At 42.9% G+C, this 19,982-nt stretch overlaps 1 protein-coding gene across 1 annotated transcript in view; it reads left to right on the plus strand.

The window, feature by feature from the left end:
- Positions 1 to 19,982, plus strand: part of PPP1CC (protein phosphatase 1 catalytic subunit gamma) — a 53,182-nt gene that overhangs the window by 16,629 nt on the left and 16,571 nt on the right. The window contains exons 3-5 of the mRNA XM_073565346.1: positions 17,925 to 18,056; positions 19,080 to 19,310; positions 19,554 to 19,658. Of these exons, the coding sequence (XP_073421447.1) occupies positions 17,925 to 18,056; positions 19,080 to 19,310; positions 19,554 to 19,658 (468 nt within the window). The remainder of the gene's footprint in view (positions 1 to 17,924; positions 18,057 to 19,079; positions 19,311 to 19,553; positions 19,659 to 19,982) is intronic.

Consider the following 19,982-nt stretch of genomic DNA (forward strand, 5'->3'; position numbering starts at 1 on the left):
TTTACAATAATTAACCATACATCTAATTTTTATGGGAACTTGCTGACTCCTCCAACCTACAAAGGATAGGACACAATGAATTTTAGGAGATTCCCATTTTAGTTAAAGGGGTTGTCCGGGCTCTTCACATAATCTCAGTACATATCTGGGCTGCAGAATTATGACAATAAGTAATTTACTTTCTGTCACTAGTTTGCACGGTTTTCTAGATATTCTGAACAGAACATCCAAGGGGGGGTGTTATGGCATTGAAATGAGAACTAGTCATAACCTCCTACTCTACTCCAAACATGCCCTCTATAGCAACAACCCCACCCTCCATAGCTACAGGCCCTCCCCGTCCACATAAAGAAGCCTATCCCTCCTCACACAGTAAGGAATTCTTCCCCTTCAGCAGCCTCAGTGCAGAGAGCTGCTCCTCCCCCAGACACACACAGTTATCTATATCTATGGAAAGTGAAACCAGTGAGGAGCTGGGAAAATCGTCCTGTATTCTAATCTGCACAGGGGATGGCAGTCACTGATGTAATCTGTTGTGTGACAAAGCCTCTGCTGTGTGAATGAGACAGCTCTGTGTCACTGAGATGTCGTCACACAGCAGCAGATTTGGTGCAGTGTATGTGTGAAGCTCCACCAAACTCCCAGCAAGCTCCAGTGACCAGCACCACCCACTGCCCACTCATTGGCTGGCAGTAAACTGCACAGCACTCATCTTTATCATCATTCCAGCATTGGAAAGAACACAGTAGTGATCCTGTATTTGTGAAAGCAGCACAATACACACATACACCCCCCAACACTTCACACTGTTACAGCTGCTGATTGGACAGGCTGCTCCCTTCAGTATTTGTCATTAGAGACACAGTGCTCACACATACACTGCACCAAATCTGCTGCTGTGTGAAGACATCAGTGACACAGAGCTGTCTCATTCACACAGCAGAGGCTTTGTCACACAACAGATTACATCAGTGACTGCCATCCCCTGTGCAGATTAGAATACAGGATGATTTTCCCTCCTCCTCACTGGTTTCACTTTCCATAGATATAGATAGCTGTGTGTGTCTGGGGGAGGAGCAGCTGCAAGAATTTGTTACTGTGTGATGAGGGCTGCTTCATGTGGACAGGGAGGGCCTGTAGCTATGGAGGGTGGGGTTGTTGCTATAGAGGGCATGTTTGGAGTAGAGTAGGAGGTTACGACTAGTTCTCATTTCAATGCCATAGCACCCCCCCCCTTGGACGTTCTGTTCAGAATATCTAGAAAACCCTGCAAACTAGTGACAGAAAGTAAATTACTTATTGCCATAATTCTGCAGCCCAGATATGTACTGAGATTATGTGAAAAGCCTGGACAACCCCTTTAATGATAGCCATCAATAAATGATTGCTAGTGGTCTAAAAACCGCTGTTATTCCTGTGCCCTTCACTTTTCCTTTTTTGTGCAGCTGGCTGTGCAGGGAACTGCTGCTGACAAAATGGAGCTGCACTGCTGTGATTGGACTGGACCTCCCCTGTGCAGAGGAAAAACTGAAGCGGACAGAGTGCTACAGTCACAGGGGGTCCCGGAGGTCAGACACGTTTCGATCATGAAGTGATGTCATATAGTAGCAATATGCTTACTGATTTGGGAATACTTCTTAACACCTGATCCTTTTGTTCTCCATGGAGTTGGGATACTTCAAAACTGTTTAGAGCAGGGGTGGGTAATCTCCATACCAAAGGCCATTTATGGCCCGCGATGACCTTTTCTTCGGCCCCAGAGCACATTCCTGGGAAGTTGGGAACCACAGTGCTTGAGCTGGCAGCTGTGTTTTGATGGCCACAGGCCTTTTAATTTCTTCTTGTTTTGTGGGGGACACGCACGCAGAGTTCATTACTGCATGCTGAGGCATGTGCAATGAAAGATTATGTCCTGACACCTTTGCCAGTGTCAAGACTTTGTGGGCGGAGTTAGCGAGCACCTTGTACGTCCCCCAAAGGATGACTCAAATATCCAATTGGCCTTGGCAGACCCTTGGCAGAAGAAGGTACCTCACCCCTGGTTTAGAGGCAGCTTGGTCTAACCCAGCCGTACATGTGTGGTTGACAGTTATGTCATTTGAACAAGTGTTATCTAAAATACATGGGCACTTTAACCCCTTCACGACCTTTGACGCCACGTAGGCGTCATGAAAAGTCGTGCCAGAACGACCCATGATGCCTATGTGGCGTCATGACTTTAAAGCCCCCCTGCGGGTCGGGTGACCTAGGTCACTGAAATGTCACCTGACCCGCAGATACAGGGGGCTTTGTTCTTCGCCACAGGGGGCGTGGCTTCGCCCCCACGTGGCTACGATCGCTCTGATTTGCTGTTAAAAGTGAAACAGCCAATCAGAGCGATAGTAATATTTCATCAATGAAAATTGATGAAATATTACAATCCAGCCATGGCCGATGCTGCTGTAGCATCAGACATGGCTGGAGACACCGATTCCACCCCCCCCCACCGGCGATCGCCCCCCCGCAACTGAATGACAGCGGAGATCTGCCGCCGCTGTCATCATCTGCTCTTCCCATTCCCTCTGCTCCCCGCCAGCTTCCGATAACCCCCTCACCCCCTCTCACCTCCCCCGGCACCTTCTAAGTACCCCTGTCGCTCCCGGTGTCAGGCGGGTCCGGTTCATGGGCGCCGCCATCTTGGACAATGGCGGGCGCATGCGCAGTGTGCCCGCCCGAATCTGCCGGCTGCAGATTCCATTCTTTTATTTTGATCACTCTCACAGTGATCAAAATGAAAGAAAAAGTAAATAAACCCCCCGATTATCACCCCCATAGGTAGGCACAACTAATAAAGTAAAGAAAATATTTTTATTTTTCCATTAGGGTTAGGGTTGGAAAGAGGGTTAGGGTTGGAAAGAGGGTTAGGGTTGGAAAGAGGGTTAGGGTTGGAAAGAGGGTTAGGGTTGGAAAGAGGGTTAGGGTTGGAAAGAGGGTTAGGGTTGGAAAGAGGGTTAGGGTTGGAAAGAGGGTTAGGGTTGGAAAGAGGGTTAGGGTTGGAATTAGGGTTAGGGTTGGAATTAGGGTTAGCGTTGGAATTAGGGTTAGCGTTGGAATTAGGGTTAGGCTTGTGGTTAGGGATGTGTTGGGGTTAGGGTTGGAGTTAGAATTGAGGGGTTTCCACTGTTTAGGCACATCAGGGGGTCTCCAAACGCGACATGGTGCAACCATTGATTCCAGCCAATTTTGCGTTCAAAAAGTCAAACGGTGCACCCTCCCTTCGAAGCCCTGACGTGTGCCCAAACAGTGGTTTACCCCAACATATGGGGTATCAGCGTACTCAGGAAAAATGCACAACAACTTTTGGGGACTAATTTCTCGTGTTACCCTTGGGAAAATAAAAAATTGGGGGCTAAAAAATTATTTTTGTGGAAAAAAATGATTATTTCATTTTCACGTCTCTGCATTATAAACTTCTGTGAAGCACTTGGGGGTTCAAAGTGCTCACAACACATCTAGATAAGTTCCGTGGGGGGGTCTAGTGTCCAAAATGGGGTCACTTGTGGGGGGTTTCCACTGTTTAGGCACATCAGGGGCTCTGCAAACGTAATGACGACCGCAGACTATTCCATCAAAGTCTGCATTTCAAAACGTCACTACTTCCATTCCGAGCACTGACGTGTGCCCAAACAATGGTTCCCCCCAACATATGGGGTACCAGCGTACTCAGGACAAACTGGACAACCACCTTTGGGGTCCAATTTCTCCTGTTACCCTTGTGAAAATAAAAAATTGCGAGCTAAAAAATCATTTTTTGAGGAAAAAAAATATTTTTTATTTTCATGGCTCTGCGTTATAATCTTCTGTGAAGCACTTGGGGGTTCAGTGTGCTCACCACACATCTAGGCAACTTCCTTATGGGGTCTAGTTTCCAAAATGGGGTCACTTGTGGGGGGTTTCCATAGTTTAGGTACATCAAGAGCTCTGCAAATGTAACATGATGCCCGCAGACCATTCCATCAAAGTCAGCATTTCAAAATGTCACTACTTCCCTTCCGAGCCCTGACGTGTGCCCAAACAGTGGTTCCCCCCCACATATGGGGTAATGGCGTACTCAGGACAAACTGTACAACAACTTTTGGGGTCCAATTCATCCTGTTACTCTTGTGAAAAAAAATTGCGGGCTAAAAATCTTTTTTTTTTTTTTAGAGGAAAAAAGTTTTTTTTTATTTTCACGGCTCTGCGTTATAAACTTCTGTGAAGCACTTGGGGGTTCAAGGTGCTCACCACACATCTAGATAAGTTCCTTGGGGGGTCTAGTTTTCAAAATGAGGTCACATGCGGGGGGTTTCTACTGTTTAGGCACACAGGGGCTCTGCAAATGTAACATGACACCCTCGGACCATGCCATCAAAGTCAGCATTTCAAAATGTCACTACATCCCTGCTGAGCCCCGACGTGTGCCCAAACAGCGGTCCCCCCACATATGGGGTACCAGTGTACTCAGGACTAACTGTACAACAACTTTTGGGGTCCAATTTATCCTGGTACCCCTGTGAAAATAAATTGCGGACTAAAAATATTTTTTTTAAGAAAAAAAAATATTTTTTATTTTCACGGCTCTACGTTATAAACTTCTGTAAAGCACCTGGGGGTTCAAAGTGCTCACTATGCATCTAGATAAGTTCCTTAGGGGGTTTAGTTTCCATAATGGGGTCATTTGTGGGGGAGCTCCAAAGTTTAGGAACACGGGCTCTCCAAACACAACATGGTGTCCGCTAACGATTGGAGCTAATTTTCACTTCAAAAAGTCAAATGGCGCTCCTTCCCTTCGGAGCCCTGCCGTGCGCACAAACAGTGGTTCCCCCCCACATATGGGGTACCAGCGTACTCAGGACAAACTGGACAACAACTTTTGTGGTCCAATTTCTCCTGTTACCCTTGTGAAAATAAAAAATAGCGTGCTAAAAAATCATTTTTAAGGAAAAAAATGATTTTTTATTTTCACTGCTCTACGTTATAAACTTTTGTGAAGCACTTGGGGGTTCAAAGTGCTCCCTACACATCTAGATAAGTTCCTTAAGGGGTCTAGTTTCCAAAATGGTGTCACTTGTGGGGGAGCTCCAATGTTTAGGTACACAGGGGCTCTCCAAACGCGACATGGTGTCCTATAACGATTGGAGCGAATTTTCCATTCAAAAAGTCAAATGGCGCTCCTTCCCTTCCGGGCCCTGCTGTGCGCCCAAACAGTGGTTTATGACCACATATGAGGTATTGGAGTACTCAGGAGAAATTGTCCAACAAATTTTAGGATCCATTTTATCCTGTTGCCCATGTGAAAATGAAAAAACTGAGGCTAAAAGATAATTTTTGTGAAAAAAAAAGTACTTTTTTTTTTTACGGATCAATTTGTGAAGCACCTGGGGGTTCAAAGTGATCACTATGCATCTAGATAAGTTTCTTGGGGGGTCTAGTTTCCAAAATGGGGTCACTTGTGGGGAAGCTCCAGTGCTTAGGCGCACAGCGACTCTCCAAACGCGACATGGCAAGCCCTAAATATTCCAGCATATTATCCATTCAAAAAGTCAAATGTGCTCCTTCCCTTCCGAGCCCTGCCGTGCGCCCAAACAGTGGTTTATGACCACATATGAGGTATCGGTGTACTCAGGAGAAATTGCCCAACAAATTTTAGGATCCATTTTATCCTGTAGCCCATTTGAAAATGAAAAGAATTAATGATAAAAGAAAATTTGTGGTGCAAAAAATAAAATGTCCATTTTTTCCTTCCACGTTGCTTTAGTTCCTGTGAAGCACCTGAAGGGTTAATAATCTCCTAGAATGTAGTTTTGAGTAGCTTGAGGGGTGCAGTTTTTAGAATGATGTCACTTTTGGGTATTTTCTGCCATATAGACCCCTCAAAGTGACTTCAAATGTGAGGTGGTCCCTAAAAAAAATGGTTTTGTAAATATTGTTGTAAAAATGAGAAATCGCTGGTCAACTTTTAACCCTTATAACTTCCTAACAAAAAAAAAAATTGTTTCCAAAATTGTGCTGATGTAAAGTAGACATGTGGGAAATGTTATTTAGTAACTATTTTGTGTCACATCACTCTCTGGTTTAACAGAATAAAAATTCAAAATTTGAAAATTGCGAAATTTTCGCCAAATTTCTGTTTTTTTCACAAATAAACGCAAAAATTATCGACCTAAGTTTACCACTAACATGAAGCCCAATATGTCACGAAAAAACAATCGCAGAATCGCTAAGATGCGTTGAAGCGTTCCAGAGTTATTACCTCATAAAGGGACACTGGTCAGAATTGCAAAAAATGGCCAGGTCATTAAGGTCAAAATAGGCTGGGTCATGAAGAGGTTAAGGTACATACACAAAAATGTGTGTATGTAGATATTATCTCCTATAAATGTTTTTTTTCTATTTGATAGCATGTACAATTTTTGCTGACTTGCAGATCTTTTTCCTGTTGGCTGCAATGGGGGAGTTAAAGGGGTTTGCCATCATTGTAAACACTTTCTATTTAAAATATCTTAGAAAAACAATTAACGTTTCAAGTACAATTAATTTTTCAATTACAACCTGATAATGATATGGCTTGTCCAATAGCAGGCTACTCCTGCCCTAGTCGAGCGATTGCAGATTTTTTTTTTTTTTTTTTTTTAATGTAATAAATGGGTTAGGCCAGTTTCACACTTCCGTATTTTCCCGTCAGTCAAAATCCGCCAAGGTTTTTAAAAAACGGATCCGCCAAAAAAGGGGCGGATCCGATTTTTCCCCCCATAGACTTGCATTATTGGCGGATCTTGACTGATGGTCGTCTGTCCCACCCGTTTATTTACGGATCCGCCAAGATTTTAGCGGCTCCTGGGCGGATGAGATGGGCCCTGCAACGTTTCTTTGCTTTGACGGTCCGCTATTTTGAGCATTAACCCATAAATGCCGTTCCGGGAGCCGCTAAAATCTCTCTCTCATCTGAAAAACGGTGGTGTGAAACAGGCCTTGGATGTTGCGAGATCAAGGAACTCTCAAAAATTACATCAGTAACTTTATTTGAGGAAAGACTGTGTTCTATGCTGCTATCTGTCTGTAATATCATTGAGATGTACGGTCATCGAGAACCGATATTGCGCATTTCTTCCATGACACTTAATGCTGACTTGTACTGAGTATGCCCCAGTCTCAGCATTGTTCTATGTGTGCAAACTGTGACTAGGGATGCCCTGACTCATTATAAGAACTTGCTCCTGTAATTCAGGCTAGTCGACATAAGTGTACAAATCTGAGTGTGTATACTGTGACTAGGGATACCCTGATTCAGTATGGACACTGGCTTCTGTCATCAGGCTAGTCATATGTTGGATCTGTGGTAAGTAAGAGGTCTGCAATACACGTGTGGAATTTATCTGTGAAGGGCCAGTAAAGGGTACATTAGGGCTAACTGATGGTGAGCTGGTCAGTATTTTAAGTTTATCTTACATCTGCAAGGAGTTTGTATGTTCTTCCTGCGTTTGCATGAGTTTCCTCCAGGTTGTTCGGTTTCTTCCACACTCCAAAGACATACTGATGTGGAATTTAGATTGTGAGCCCCAGTGGGGACAGTGATGATGTCTGCAAAGCGCTGTTGAATATGATGGCGCTATATAAGTATGCATAGTAAGGCTACTTGTACACTTGCGTTATCAGGCGCAGCACTCGGCCGCTGCTAAGCTCCGCCCCTGGCCACGCCCCCTCCAGTCAGCTCCTCCTATGGTCGCTTGACTCTGCATGCGATCAGCGTACCCTATATTTAGCGTTGTGTACGCTGGCCGTGCTCTGGTATGTTTTTGCAGGCACATGCGCCGTTTTTGCGCTGCGCCGACGTGCGCCAAACGCACCTTATTGCATTTATGTGCGCTCGGATCAGCGCAAAAAGGGCGCATGTGCCGGCAAAAACATACCAGCACACGGCCAGCGTACCCAACGCTAAATATAGGGTACGCTGATCGCATGCAGCGTCATGCGACCATAGGAGGAGCTGACCAGAGGGGGCGTGGCCCGGGCGGAGCTTAGCGGCGACCGAGCGCTGCGCCTGATAACGCAAGTGTGCAAGTAGCCTAGATAAATCTTAGGGTGCCAACTATTTCAGCAAGACAGGGACCTAGACTAGGTTATTATGCATTTTATGAGGACTTGTACAGCTTTGACATAGTAACATCAGTGTTTGTATGTCAGAACTGGAACTTGCATAAAAAATCTCTTAGGGTAGGTGCACATGATCAGAAAACGCTGCTGATTGGACGCTGTGTACTTGAGCAGTGTCCAGATGTTACAGCATAGTGGATGGGACTTCAGGTTGTCCCATGTCCACTATGCGTCCTGAGAGACCTGCGGAGACTGACACGTGGCGCGTCTTTCTAGACGTCTGCATGTGTTTTGTTTTTTTTTTTTTTCTTCTTCTTTTCTTGTGGAGACTCTTAACCATGCCAAAGGAGTTGAAATGAAAAGTCTTGAGTGCCAAGCAAGGGGCGGATCCGTTTTTTCCCCCCATAGACTTACATTATTGGCTCCCGGGTGGATGAGACGGACACTGCAACGTTTTTTCTTGACGGTCCGCTAATTTCATGTGCGCATGCCCGGAAGCTTTGCTCCGGGATCATTTTTAACCCAGTAATGCCGTTCCGGGATCGTTAAAGAAAAAAAAAATATTCTTTCTCTCTTTCTTTCTCTCTTTCTTTCTCTCTTTCTTTCTCTCTTTCTTTCTTTCTCTCTTTCTTTCTCTCTTTCTTTCTCTCTTTCTTTCTCTCTTTCTTTCTTTCTCTCTTTCTTTCTCTCTTTCTTTCTCTCTTTCTTTCTCTCTTTCTTTCTCTCTTTCTTTTTCTTTCTCTTTCTTTTTCTTTCTCTTTCTTTCTCTCTTTTTCTTTCTTTCTTTCTCTCTTTCTTTCTATCTTTCTCTCTTTCTTTCTCTCTTTCTTTCTCTTTCTTTCTTTCTCTTTCTTTCTCTGTTTCTTTCTCTGTTTCTTTCTCTCTTTCTTTCTCTCTTTCTTTCTCTCTTTCTTTCTCTCTTTCTTTCTCTCTTTCTTTCTCTCTTTCTTTCTCTCTTTCTTTCTCTTTCTTTCTCTCTTTCTTTCTCTCTTTCTTTCTCTTTCTTTCTCTCTTTCTTTCTCTCTTTCTTTCTCTTTCTTTCTCTTTCTTTCTCTTTCTTTCTCTCTTTCTTTCTCTCTTTCTTTCTCTTTCTCTCTTTCTTTCTCTTTCTTTCTCTCTTTCTTTCTCTTTCTTTCTCTCTTTCTTTCTCTCTTTCTTTCTCTCTTTCTTTCTCTCTTCTCTCTTCTCTCTTTCTTTCTCTTTCTTCTCTCTTCTTTTCTTTCTCTTTCTTTCTCTCTCTTTCTTCTCTCTTCTTTCTCTCTTTCTTCTCTCTTTCTTCTCTCTTTCTCTCTTTCTCTCTTTCTTTCTCTCTTTCTTTCTCCTTTCTCTCTTTCTTTCTCTCTTTCTCTTTCTTTCTCTCTTCTTTCTTCTCTTCTTTCTCTTTCTCTCTTCTTTCTCTTTCTTTCTCTTTCTTTCTCTTTCTTTCTCTCTTTCTTTCTCTTTCTTTCTCTCTTTCTTTCTCTCTTTCTTTCTCTCTTTCTTTCTCTCTTTCTTTCTCTTCTTTCTTTCTCTCTTCTCTTCTCTCTTCTTTCTCTCTTCTTTCTCTCTTTCTTTCTCTCTTTCTTTCTCTCTTTCTTTCTCCTCTTTCTTTCTCTCTTTCTTTCTCTCTTTCTTTCTCTCTTTCTTTCTCTCTTTCTTTCTCTCTTTCTTTCTCTCTCTTTCTTTCTCTCTTTCTTCTCTCTTTCTTTTCTCTCTTTCTTTCTCTCTTTCTTTCCTCTCTTCTTTCTCTCTTTCTTTCTCTCTTCTTTCTCTTTCTCTTTCTTTCTCTTTCTCTTTCTTTCTCTTTCTCTTTCTTTCTCTTTCTCTTTCTTTCTCTTTCTCTTTCTTTCTCTTTCTCTTTCTTTCTCTTTCTTTCTCTCTCTTTCTCTCTCTCTCTTTCTCTCTTTCTCTCTCTCTCTCTCTTTCTCTCTCTTCCCCCCCTCTCTCTCTTCCCCCCCCCCCTCTCTCTCTTCCCCCCCCCTCTCTCTCTCTTCCCCCCCCCCTCTCTCTCTCTTCCACCCCCCCCCCCTCTCTCTCTTCCCCCCCCCCCTCTCTCTCTTCCCCCCCCCCTCTCTCTCTCTTCCCCCCCCCCCCATGCTGCGGTTCCTTTAAAATTTCACTTTCGCCGGATCCGTCAAAAGAACGGTCCACTGACACCCGTTGATCTCACGACGATCACAGATCCGTTTTCCGCGGATAACAACTGACAGACAGCAACGGAAGTGTGAAACAGGCCTTAGACCTCAGTCCATTACAACATGGTCAAGCAGCAGACATTGGGACAACAAAGCTATAGACCCGGCAGAGGGCGAAAACGACTCGCCACTTACCCGGATGACCGTCATCTTATTGAATGTCACTCAGCAATCGCAGGATGACATTAAGTGACTTGCAAAAGAAATGGCAAAAGGCAGCTGGGTTGAAGTGCACGGCAAGAACAGTTCGTAACAGGCTCCTAGAGGCAGGGCTCTAGTCATGAAAAGCTAGAAAAAATCCTTTCATTAATGAGAAGCAAAGGAGAGCCAGGCTGAAGTTTGCCAAAGACCATAAGGATTGGACCATAGAAGACTGGAGTAAGGTAATCTTCTCTGATGAGTCTAATTTTTAGCTTTGCCCAACACCTGGTTGTTTAATGGATAGACGTAGACCTGGAGAGGCGTACAAGCCACAGTGTCTTGCACCCACTGTGATATTTGGTGGAGGATCGGTGATGATCTGGAGATGATTCAGCAAGGCTGGAATTGGGCAGGTTAATCTTTGTGAAGGACGTATGAATCAAGCCGCATACAAGGTTATCCTGGAAAACCAGTTGATTCCTTCTGCTCAGGCAATGTTCCCCAACTCTGAGGACAATTTTTTCCAGCAGGACAATGGACCATGCCACACAGCTAGGTCAATCAATGTGTGGATGAAGGACCACCACACCAAATCCCTGTCATGGCCAGCCCAGTCTCCAGACCTGAACCCCATTGAAAACCTTTGGAATGTAATCAAGAGGAAGATGAATAGTCATAAGCCATCAAACAAAGAACTGCTTAAATTTTTGTACCAGGAGTGGCATAGTCACCCAAAAGCAGTGTGAAAGTCTGGTGAAAAGCATGCCAAGACGCATGAAAGCTGTGATTAAAAATCATGGTTATTCTACAAAATATTGATTTCTGAACTCTTCCTGAGTTATAACATTAGTATTGTTGTTTCTAAATGATTATGAACTTGTGTTCTCAGCATTATTTGAGGTCTGCAAGCACTGCATTTTTTTATACCATTTCTCATTTTCTAAAAACAAACACAAAATTTAGTGCTTGAAATTCGAAGACATGTCAGTAGTTTATAGAATAAAAGAGCAATTTACATTTTACTCAAATATACCTATAAGGAGAGAAATCAGTCAAACTGAACATTTTACATTGATCTCTTAATTTTTGCCAGTTTTTTTTTTCATATATATTTTTAAATACTTTTTTTTTTTTTTTTACTTTTGCCATGCTTCAATAGTCTCCATGGGAGACTAGAAGCTGCCATAACCCGATCGGCTCTGCTACATAGATGATCAGTTTGCCTCTGTGTATTAGAATTACTCACTTGCTATAAGCGCCAACCACTGGGTGGCACTCACAGCAAGCCGGCACAACCATAGAGGTCTCCAGGACACCTCCTCTTGTCGCGCTAACACACCGGTCACCCGCGGTGTCAGCTGTTCAAAACACTACCGAAGCCCACATCAAAGGGAGGGAGTCCGACATCAGTGTAAATGTACACCCGATGTTGGAAAGGGGTTAAAGGGAACCTGTCAGCAGGATTGTGCATAGTAACCTACAGACAGTGTCAGGTCGGCGCCGTTATACTGATTAAAATGATACCTGGGATGATGAAATCCATCTTGTGGTTGTTGCTTAATCTTTATTTTCAGTTTTAAGTTAGTGATATGCTGGTGCTCCGGGGCTGTGGGGGGGTCTTCATGTGGTGCTCTGATTAGGTATTCATAATGCAGACTGCTGACACGTCACGGATTCCTCACTGACCTGCCCCCTAGTTTACATAATGAATATCTGTCCATACAGAAGAAAAAAAAAAACCCTTTTGCTGGCAGGTGCCAGCCTTGGTTCCTGCACTGCAACATAATCACATGTTTACTCTCCTAATAATAATTGTGCTTGAGGTTATTCAAATAATACCAAAAAATAAAAATAAATTTTAAAATGGTACCCACTGTGCCTGCATAGTAGCAGTTGTCGGTGGATATAGAGGTGATCAGATAGCTGGCTACTGCACAGGCGACGCCATATTGGAGGAATTTTTTTTTTTTCTCCAGCAAGATGGCGCTGCCTGCGCGATAGCAGCTATTGGATCGCCTCTATATCCACCGACAACTGCTACTGCGCAGGAGCGGTGGATGCCATTTTAAAATTGTTTTTTTTTTTTTTTGTCGTATTATCTGAATAACCTCAAGCACATTTATTATTAAGACAGTAGAAATGCGATTATGCTGCAGTGTAGGTGGCTGGCACCTGCCTGCAGAAGGATTTTTTTTTTCCCTTTTCTTCAGTATCAACAGATTCATTATGTAAACTAGAGCAGAGATCAATGGCCTGTCAGAAACATACAGATGAATATGTAATCAGAGCACCACATGAAGCCCCCCAACAGGCCGCCCCAAAGCACAAACATATCATTAACTCAAAACTGAAAATAAAGATTAAACAACAACCACAAGATGGATTTCATCAACCCAGGTATCATTTTAATCAGTATAACGGCGCCGACCTGACACTGTCTGTAGGTTCCTGTGCACAAACATGCTGACAGGTTCGCTTTAAAGTCGGACAACAGAAATTGATTTTTAGATAAAGACTAGCTGAAGAGCCCGGCGCTGCCCGGGCAAAGTAACTAACTACGGTTAGTTATAGCAAATTATAATGTGTGTGTGTGTGTATGTATGTATGTATGTATGTATATATATATATATATATATCTCTCACACACGTTGGACAAAATAATGGAAACGCCTGGAAACAGCAACAAAAGTTAGTTTAATATGGTGTAGGTCCACCTTTTGCAGTGATTACAGCCTCAATTATCTGAGGTATGGATTCATACAAGGTGTGAATTGTTTCCAAAGGAATTGTAGCCCATTCTTCAGTTAAAACACCCACCAGTTCTTTGAGCCACGATGGCGGCGGAAATCGACGTCTAACTTGAATCTCTAAAGTCGGCATTACAATGTTCATCGTACCATGCTTTCACGATTCTAGCTGTATGAATTGGTGCATTATCATCCTGAAAGATGGCGTTCCCCTCCGGGAACAGTGCTTGAACCATAGGATGCACTTGGTCGCCCAAAATGCCTAAATAATCTCGGCTGTTAATTCTTCCATGAAGGGATATCATTGGCCCGGCAGATCTCCACGAAATAGCACCCCAGATCATCACAGAACCTCTGCCATGTTTTATGGTTGGGAGAAGGCAGTCTGGATGGAATACTTCTTTCGGCTGTCTCCAAACGTACACTCGGTCGGAAATAGGATTACTCATGATTCGTCTGAGACTATCACATGTTTCCACTGCTCGAGGGACCTCTTCTGGAGGTTTCTACACCACTCTAAACGCTTGGAAACATTTGTCATTGACAGCAGCGGTTTTCGAATTGCAGCTCTTTCGTGGAATCCAGATTTGTGCAGCTCCCGACGAACATTTTTCGTGGAAACTGGGTTCTGTAGGTGCTCATTGAGCTCAGCAGTGATTTTCGGAGCCGTGGTCTTGCGATCCTCTCACAATTCGCTTTAGAGTCCGTCGGTCTCAGCCAACTTTGACTTTCGGCCGGACCTGTGCTTTGCTGCGGACGTTTTTCCTTCTCTTTCAAACGCAGTCATTACTTTGAAGACAGTACCTCTTGACACGCCAAGCATTCGGACACTTTCTGTTACACTAGCACCTGCCATACGAGCACCAACAATTTGGCCTCTTTGAAAATCCGAGAGGTCAGCCATTGGTATCAGGTTTTCATCAATGTTCTTACAATTCAGCAAAACAAACAGTTTACATACACATATCATATAACACAAATAATCAACTACAAAACATTACCATATGTCACGGTTTGCATGTTCGAAGATTATGATGCCAAAATGTTCGGTGTCCATTATTTTGTCCAACCCGTGTGTGTGTGTGTGTATGTGTGTATATATGTATGTATGTATGTGTGTGTGTGTGTGTGTGTGTGTGTGTGTGTGTGTAGAGCCCCGCCCATTCCACATAGCCACATTCACTATAATGTCCCACATCATCCCGTCAGCCAGAGCTACTGGACAACAACCCCTAATATCCCACATTATCCCGTCAGCTTGGGGTCAGGACCAGAGTGCTAAGTGGAACGGTCTTAACTTCCATACTGGGGATCCCTTTAAGAGAGGCCTGGCGTCAGAACCAGAGCGCTGAGTGGATTTGCTTTCACTTCCATACTGGGGATCCCTTCAAGAGGGACCTTCGGTCAGAACTAGAGCGCTGAGTAGATTTGGCCTAACTTCCATACCGGGGATCCCTTTAGGCCGGGGTCACACTAACCGACGCAAAATACGGTCAGTATTTTACATGCGTAACACGGATGACAGACCCCTAAATAGTGCTCTGTATGTCATCCGTAATCAAGGTGTGGTCGCGTATTTTGCGCATGTCAGCATCCGTATACAATCCGTATGGCATCCGTATGGTGAGATTTTATCGCAGGCTTGCAAAATGGACATATAATGGAGCCCTATAACATGGTTTCTAACAGAAACCAAAGAATAGATATAGACACATAGAATGTGTGTGTGTATATATATATATATATATATATATATATATATATATATATATATATATATATATGTATATATATATATGTATTCTATGTGTCTATAGCTATTCTTTCGTTTCTTTATTAAAACTGTCAGTGTGAGTTTACTGTATAGCACACTGAATTGCCGGCTTTGCTAAAAGGCACCGGGTGCGTATTTCTCGCAAGTCACATGTGTGGTCCTTGTGTAATCCGTATTTTTTGCGCACCCATAGACTTGCATTGGCGTACTACGGCCATAGTACGCTGACAATCGCAGCAAGCTGCGATTGGCACGGAGTGCAGAATACGGATGAGAAATATACGCCTGGTGCGAGGTACCCCATAGAGAATCATTGGTCCGTGTCTAATGCGTGCTTTTAGCGCCTCTCACTCGGCCGTATTCCTCGCCAGTGTGACCCCGGCCTTAGGAGGGACCTTGGGTCAGAACTACATCTTGTGCAGAATTATTAGGCAAGTTGTATTCTTTTTATTGAATAACAACTATGTTCTCAATCAACCCAAAAGACTCATAGATATCAAAGCTTAATATTTTTGGAAGTTGGAGTGGGTGGTTTTTTTTTAGATTTGGCTATCTTAGGAGGATATCTGTTTGTGCAGGTAACTATTACTGTGCATAATTAGGCAACTTAATACAAACCAAATATATACCCATCTCACTTGCTTATTTTCACCAGGTAAACCAATATAACAACACAAAATGTAGAAATAAACATTTCTGACTTTCAAAAACAAAAAAAATCAGTGACCAATATAGACTCCTTTCTTTACGATGACACTCAAAAGCCTTCTATCCATAGATTGTCAGTTGCTTGATCTGTTTACGATCAACATTGCGTGCCGCAGCCACCACAGCCTCCCAGACACTGTTCGGAGAGGTGTACTGTTTTACTTCCCTGTAGATCTCACATTTTATGAGGGACCACAGGTTCTCTATGGGGTTCAGATCAGGTGAACAAGAAGGCCATGTCATTATTTTTTTTCTTCTTTTAGACCTTTACTGGGCAGCCACGCTGTGGAGTATTTGGAAGCATGTGATGGAGCATTGTCCTGCGTGAAAATCATGTTTTTCTTGAACGATACCGACTTCTTCCTGTACCACTGCTTGAAGAAGGTGTCTTCCAGAAACTGACAGTAGGTCTGGGAGTTGAGCTTCACTCCATCTTCAACCCGAAAAGGACCCACAAGTTCATCTTTGATACCAGCCCATACCAGTACCCCACCTCCACCTTGCTGGCGTCATGAGTCGGTGTGAAGCTCTCTGCCCTTTACTGATCCAGCCTCGGGCCCATCCATCTGGCCAATCCAGAGTCGCGCTCATTTCATCAGTCCATAAAACCTTAGAAAAATCAGTCTTAAGATATTTCTTGGCCCAGTCTTGACGTTTTATCTTATGTTTCTTGTTGAAAGGTGGTCGTTTTTCAGCCTTCCTTACCTTGGCCATGTCCCTGAGTATGGCACACCTTGAGCTTTTTGATACTCCAGTAACGTTGCAGCTCTGAAATATGGCAAAACTGGTGGCAAATGGCATCTTGGCAGCTTCACGCTTGATTTTCCTCAATTCATGGGCAGTTATTTTGCTCCTTTTTTTATCAACACGCTTCTTGCGACCCTGTTGGATATTTGCCATAAAACGCTTGATTGTTCGGTGATCACGCTTCAAAACTTTGGCAATTTCAAGACTGCTGCATCCCTCTGCAAGACATCTCACAATTTTTGACTTTTCAGAGTCCGTCAAATCTCTCTTCTGACCCATTTTGCCAAAGGAAAGGAAGTTGCCTAATAATTAAGCACACCTTGTATAGGGTTTTGATGTCATTAGACTACACACCCCTCATTACAGAGATGCAAATCACCTGATTTACATAATTGGCAGTTGGCTTTCAAGCCTATACAGCTTGGAGTAGGACAACATGTATAAAAATGATGATGTGATCAAAATACTCATTTGCCTAATTTTTCTGCACACAGTGTAGAGCGCTGAGTGGATTTGCCCTAACTTTCATAACGGGGATCCCTTTAAGAGAGGCCTGGGGTCAGTACCAAAGCGCAGAGTGGATTTGCCCTCACTTCCATTCTGGGGATCCCTTTAAGAGGGGTCTTGGGTCAGAAAGAGAGCGCTGAGTGGATTTTCCCTAACTTCCATACTGGGGATCCCTTTAAGAGAGCCTGGGGTCAGTACCAGAGCATTTGAAGGCAATTGCCCTGACTTCCATACCGGAGATCCCTTTAAGAAAGGCCTGGGGTCAGTACCAAAGTGCAGAGTGGATTTGCCCTAAATTCCATACCAATGATCCCTTTAAGATAAACTGGGGTCAAAACCACAGAGCAGAGTGAAACGGTCGTAACTTCCATACCGGAGGCCCGATCTTTAAGAGAGACCTGGGGTCAAAACCATAGCACTTGATGGATTTGCTCTGACTTCCATACCAATGATCCCTTTGAGAGGGAAGATGTGCCTATAGGATGGAGTATGTGTGATGGTATATGGGCACAGGAGGGGGGGGGATTCATTTGTCATGTGCTCTGTGCTCCTTTTTGGGGGGCAGACAATGGCTGGGAGCTTATGTTCCCAGGGATGCTAAATTTCTCCCTTCATGTCAGTGTCTGCTGAGGTGTTGTCAAGTGGGAAAACTTGATCATAGCAACCAATCACAGCTCAGCTTCTTTTAACCAGCTCTGGTGAAATGAGAGATGCTTAGTGATTGGTTGCAAGGAAAACTGTTGCTCATAGCGACCAATCATAGCTCAGCTTTTTTTGAACAACTTTGTTGAAATGAAAGATGCTTCGTGATTGGTTGATGATATATACACACTCAATTTTATATAGAGAGATTAGGCAATGCTAGATAACTTCCCAAGAAACTGTTTGTACCCCAAAAATAGTATAGAAAACTACAACCAATCCTGAAAAGTTATTGCATGCATAATCACCGATAGATTTGAGTTGACTTTAGCATACGAAGTGCTGTTTCAATGAATTTGTATTTATTTTTAGTAAGAGGATCAAAGCCTGGAAAAAATGTCCAGCTCCAAGAAAATGAAATTAGAGGGTTGTGCTTGAAGTCTCGTGAAATCTTCCTCAGTCAACCAATTTTGCTTGAACTTGAAGCACCTCTTAAAATTTGTGGTAAGTACATGTTTCATTTTACAGAGTATGTTTCCAGTAAATCTCTCAATTTCCAGTAAATCTCTCAATTTGAGTTAAAGAGAACCTGTCGCCAGAAAAAACCGCTGTTAATCTGCAGGTAAAACCTGCTGCATGCTGTGGGGAGAAAATGAATTGTATTGTCCCCACAATAGTTCCAGTTTGAGTCACAGGGCAGCGCCGGCGCAGTTTCCGACACTGCTCTGAGTATACAGATCAGCTGCTGTAACTGCACTCCCGGCCCTGACTGACAGCCTGCACCGGCTCCGCCCCTGTGACAGTTGGTAATAACAAATATATTTCTATACAATAAATACTGTTAAAAAAAATATTTTTTTTTTTTGTCTCCATCTTCTCAGTGTCATAAGTTCTACATTCTTCAGGCAGTGCAGCTGTGTGAGGGTGGTGATTTGCATTACAAGCTGTATTTTTTATTGGCCTATTATATGGTACATGCGACTTTCAGATCCCACTAATATACTCTTTGGGAGACAAAGCTACACTTTTTTTTTTTTTTTTTTTTTTTCTTTACACCTTCTGATATTTACAATTTACTTTTTTTTAGGGAACATGAGCAAAAACAGCAATTCTTTTTTTTTTTTTCTCTTATCATGAGGGTACGGTAACATTCGATCCTTTGATCCCATTGATAATACACTAGAATCTACCTCCAGTCCCAGCACATGCAGTAGGAGCTGAGCTGTATGTTACTGCTGCCTCCCACTGCAGATGGCACCTTCACCTTGTGAAGTAACTGTGTGCCTGAGCGCAGTGAACTACTCGCCGTCTGGATGTACAGCTATGTCCTTTTGTGGGAAGGGTTTTAAGGTAGATATGCATCATTTACACTACAGTTTGATTAACATATATGTCTACAGTGATAGAAAACTATAAAAAGTGCAAAAAAAAAAGGTACAAGTCTACACATCCTGACTTTTCCAGTTTCTGCTTTTTTCCCCACAGAGTGACAGGCTTGTGTTAATTTATACAGATTTGTCTTTACAGGTGATATTCATGGGCAATACTATGATTTGCTTCGACTATTTGAATATGGTGGATTTCCTCCTGAAAGCAATTATTTATTTCTTGGTGACTACGTGGATCGAGGAAAACAGTCCTTGGAAACGATTTGTCTACTTTTGGCATATAAAATAAAATATCCAGAAAACTTCTTCCTCCTTCGAGGCAATCATGAGTGTGCCAGCATTAACAGAATCTATGGATTTTATGATGAATGTAAGCATATTTTTGGTGTTTGTGGCACGTAAAGCTGCTATGCACTAGACTTGGTTGTAATAATGTAAGTGAGATTTGGTGCCATTAGCTTGGTTCAAGTCTGGATCTCTTCCATGCCTGAAAAACAGATGGCTGAATTAGTGCGTTTGGCTTGGGCTGCACCAGTGTAACATTGTGTGATAGTGAATCAGGTTTATACAACTGATCTTATATATAAATTAATTTTGTCCATTTTCTTTTTAGGTAAACGAAGGTATAATATTAAGTTATGGAAAACCTTTACAGACTGCTTCAATTGCTTGCCAATAGCAGCAATAGTTGATGAGAAGATTTTTTGTTGTCATGGAGGCAAGTAAAAAAAAAACCAAAAACACCTTAGTGTACACATTGCTTTGCAATGAACATGTTTCTAAGTCTGTGTAGCAGCACATGATCTAATGTGCTCGTTATACTTGCCTTATGGTTTCCTTGTAATGCATGACCTACAGAATGGACAATAAAACTATGATCACCATGAGTAATACCCCACTGATCTTAAGAATAAGGATCTCTTGTCTACAGTATGTGCATTGTAGCTTCATTCATAGTTTGTGGGTTTGCCGATATAGCTGAGCCACTGTACACCTGGACTTTCACAATAATTTACATTATTTAAAAATAATGCAGTTATTG

Source organism: Dendrobates tinctorius, unplaced genomic scaffold, assembly GCF_039654945.1.
Source record: "Dendrobates tinctorius isolate UK_male_01 unplaced genomic scaffold, ASM3965494v1 ptg000003l, whole genome shotgun sequence".
Classification (NCBI taxonomy): Eukaryota; Metazoa; Chordata; class Amphibia; order Anura; family Dendrobatidae; genus Dendrobates; species Dendrobates tinctorius.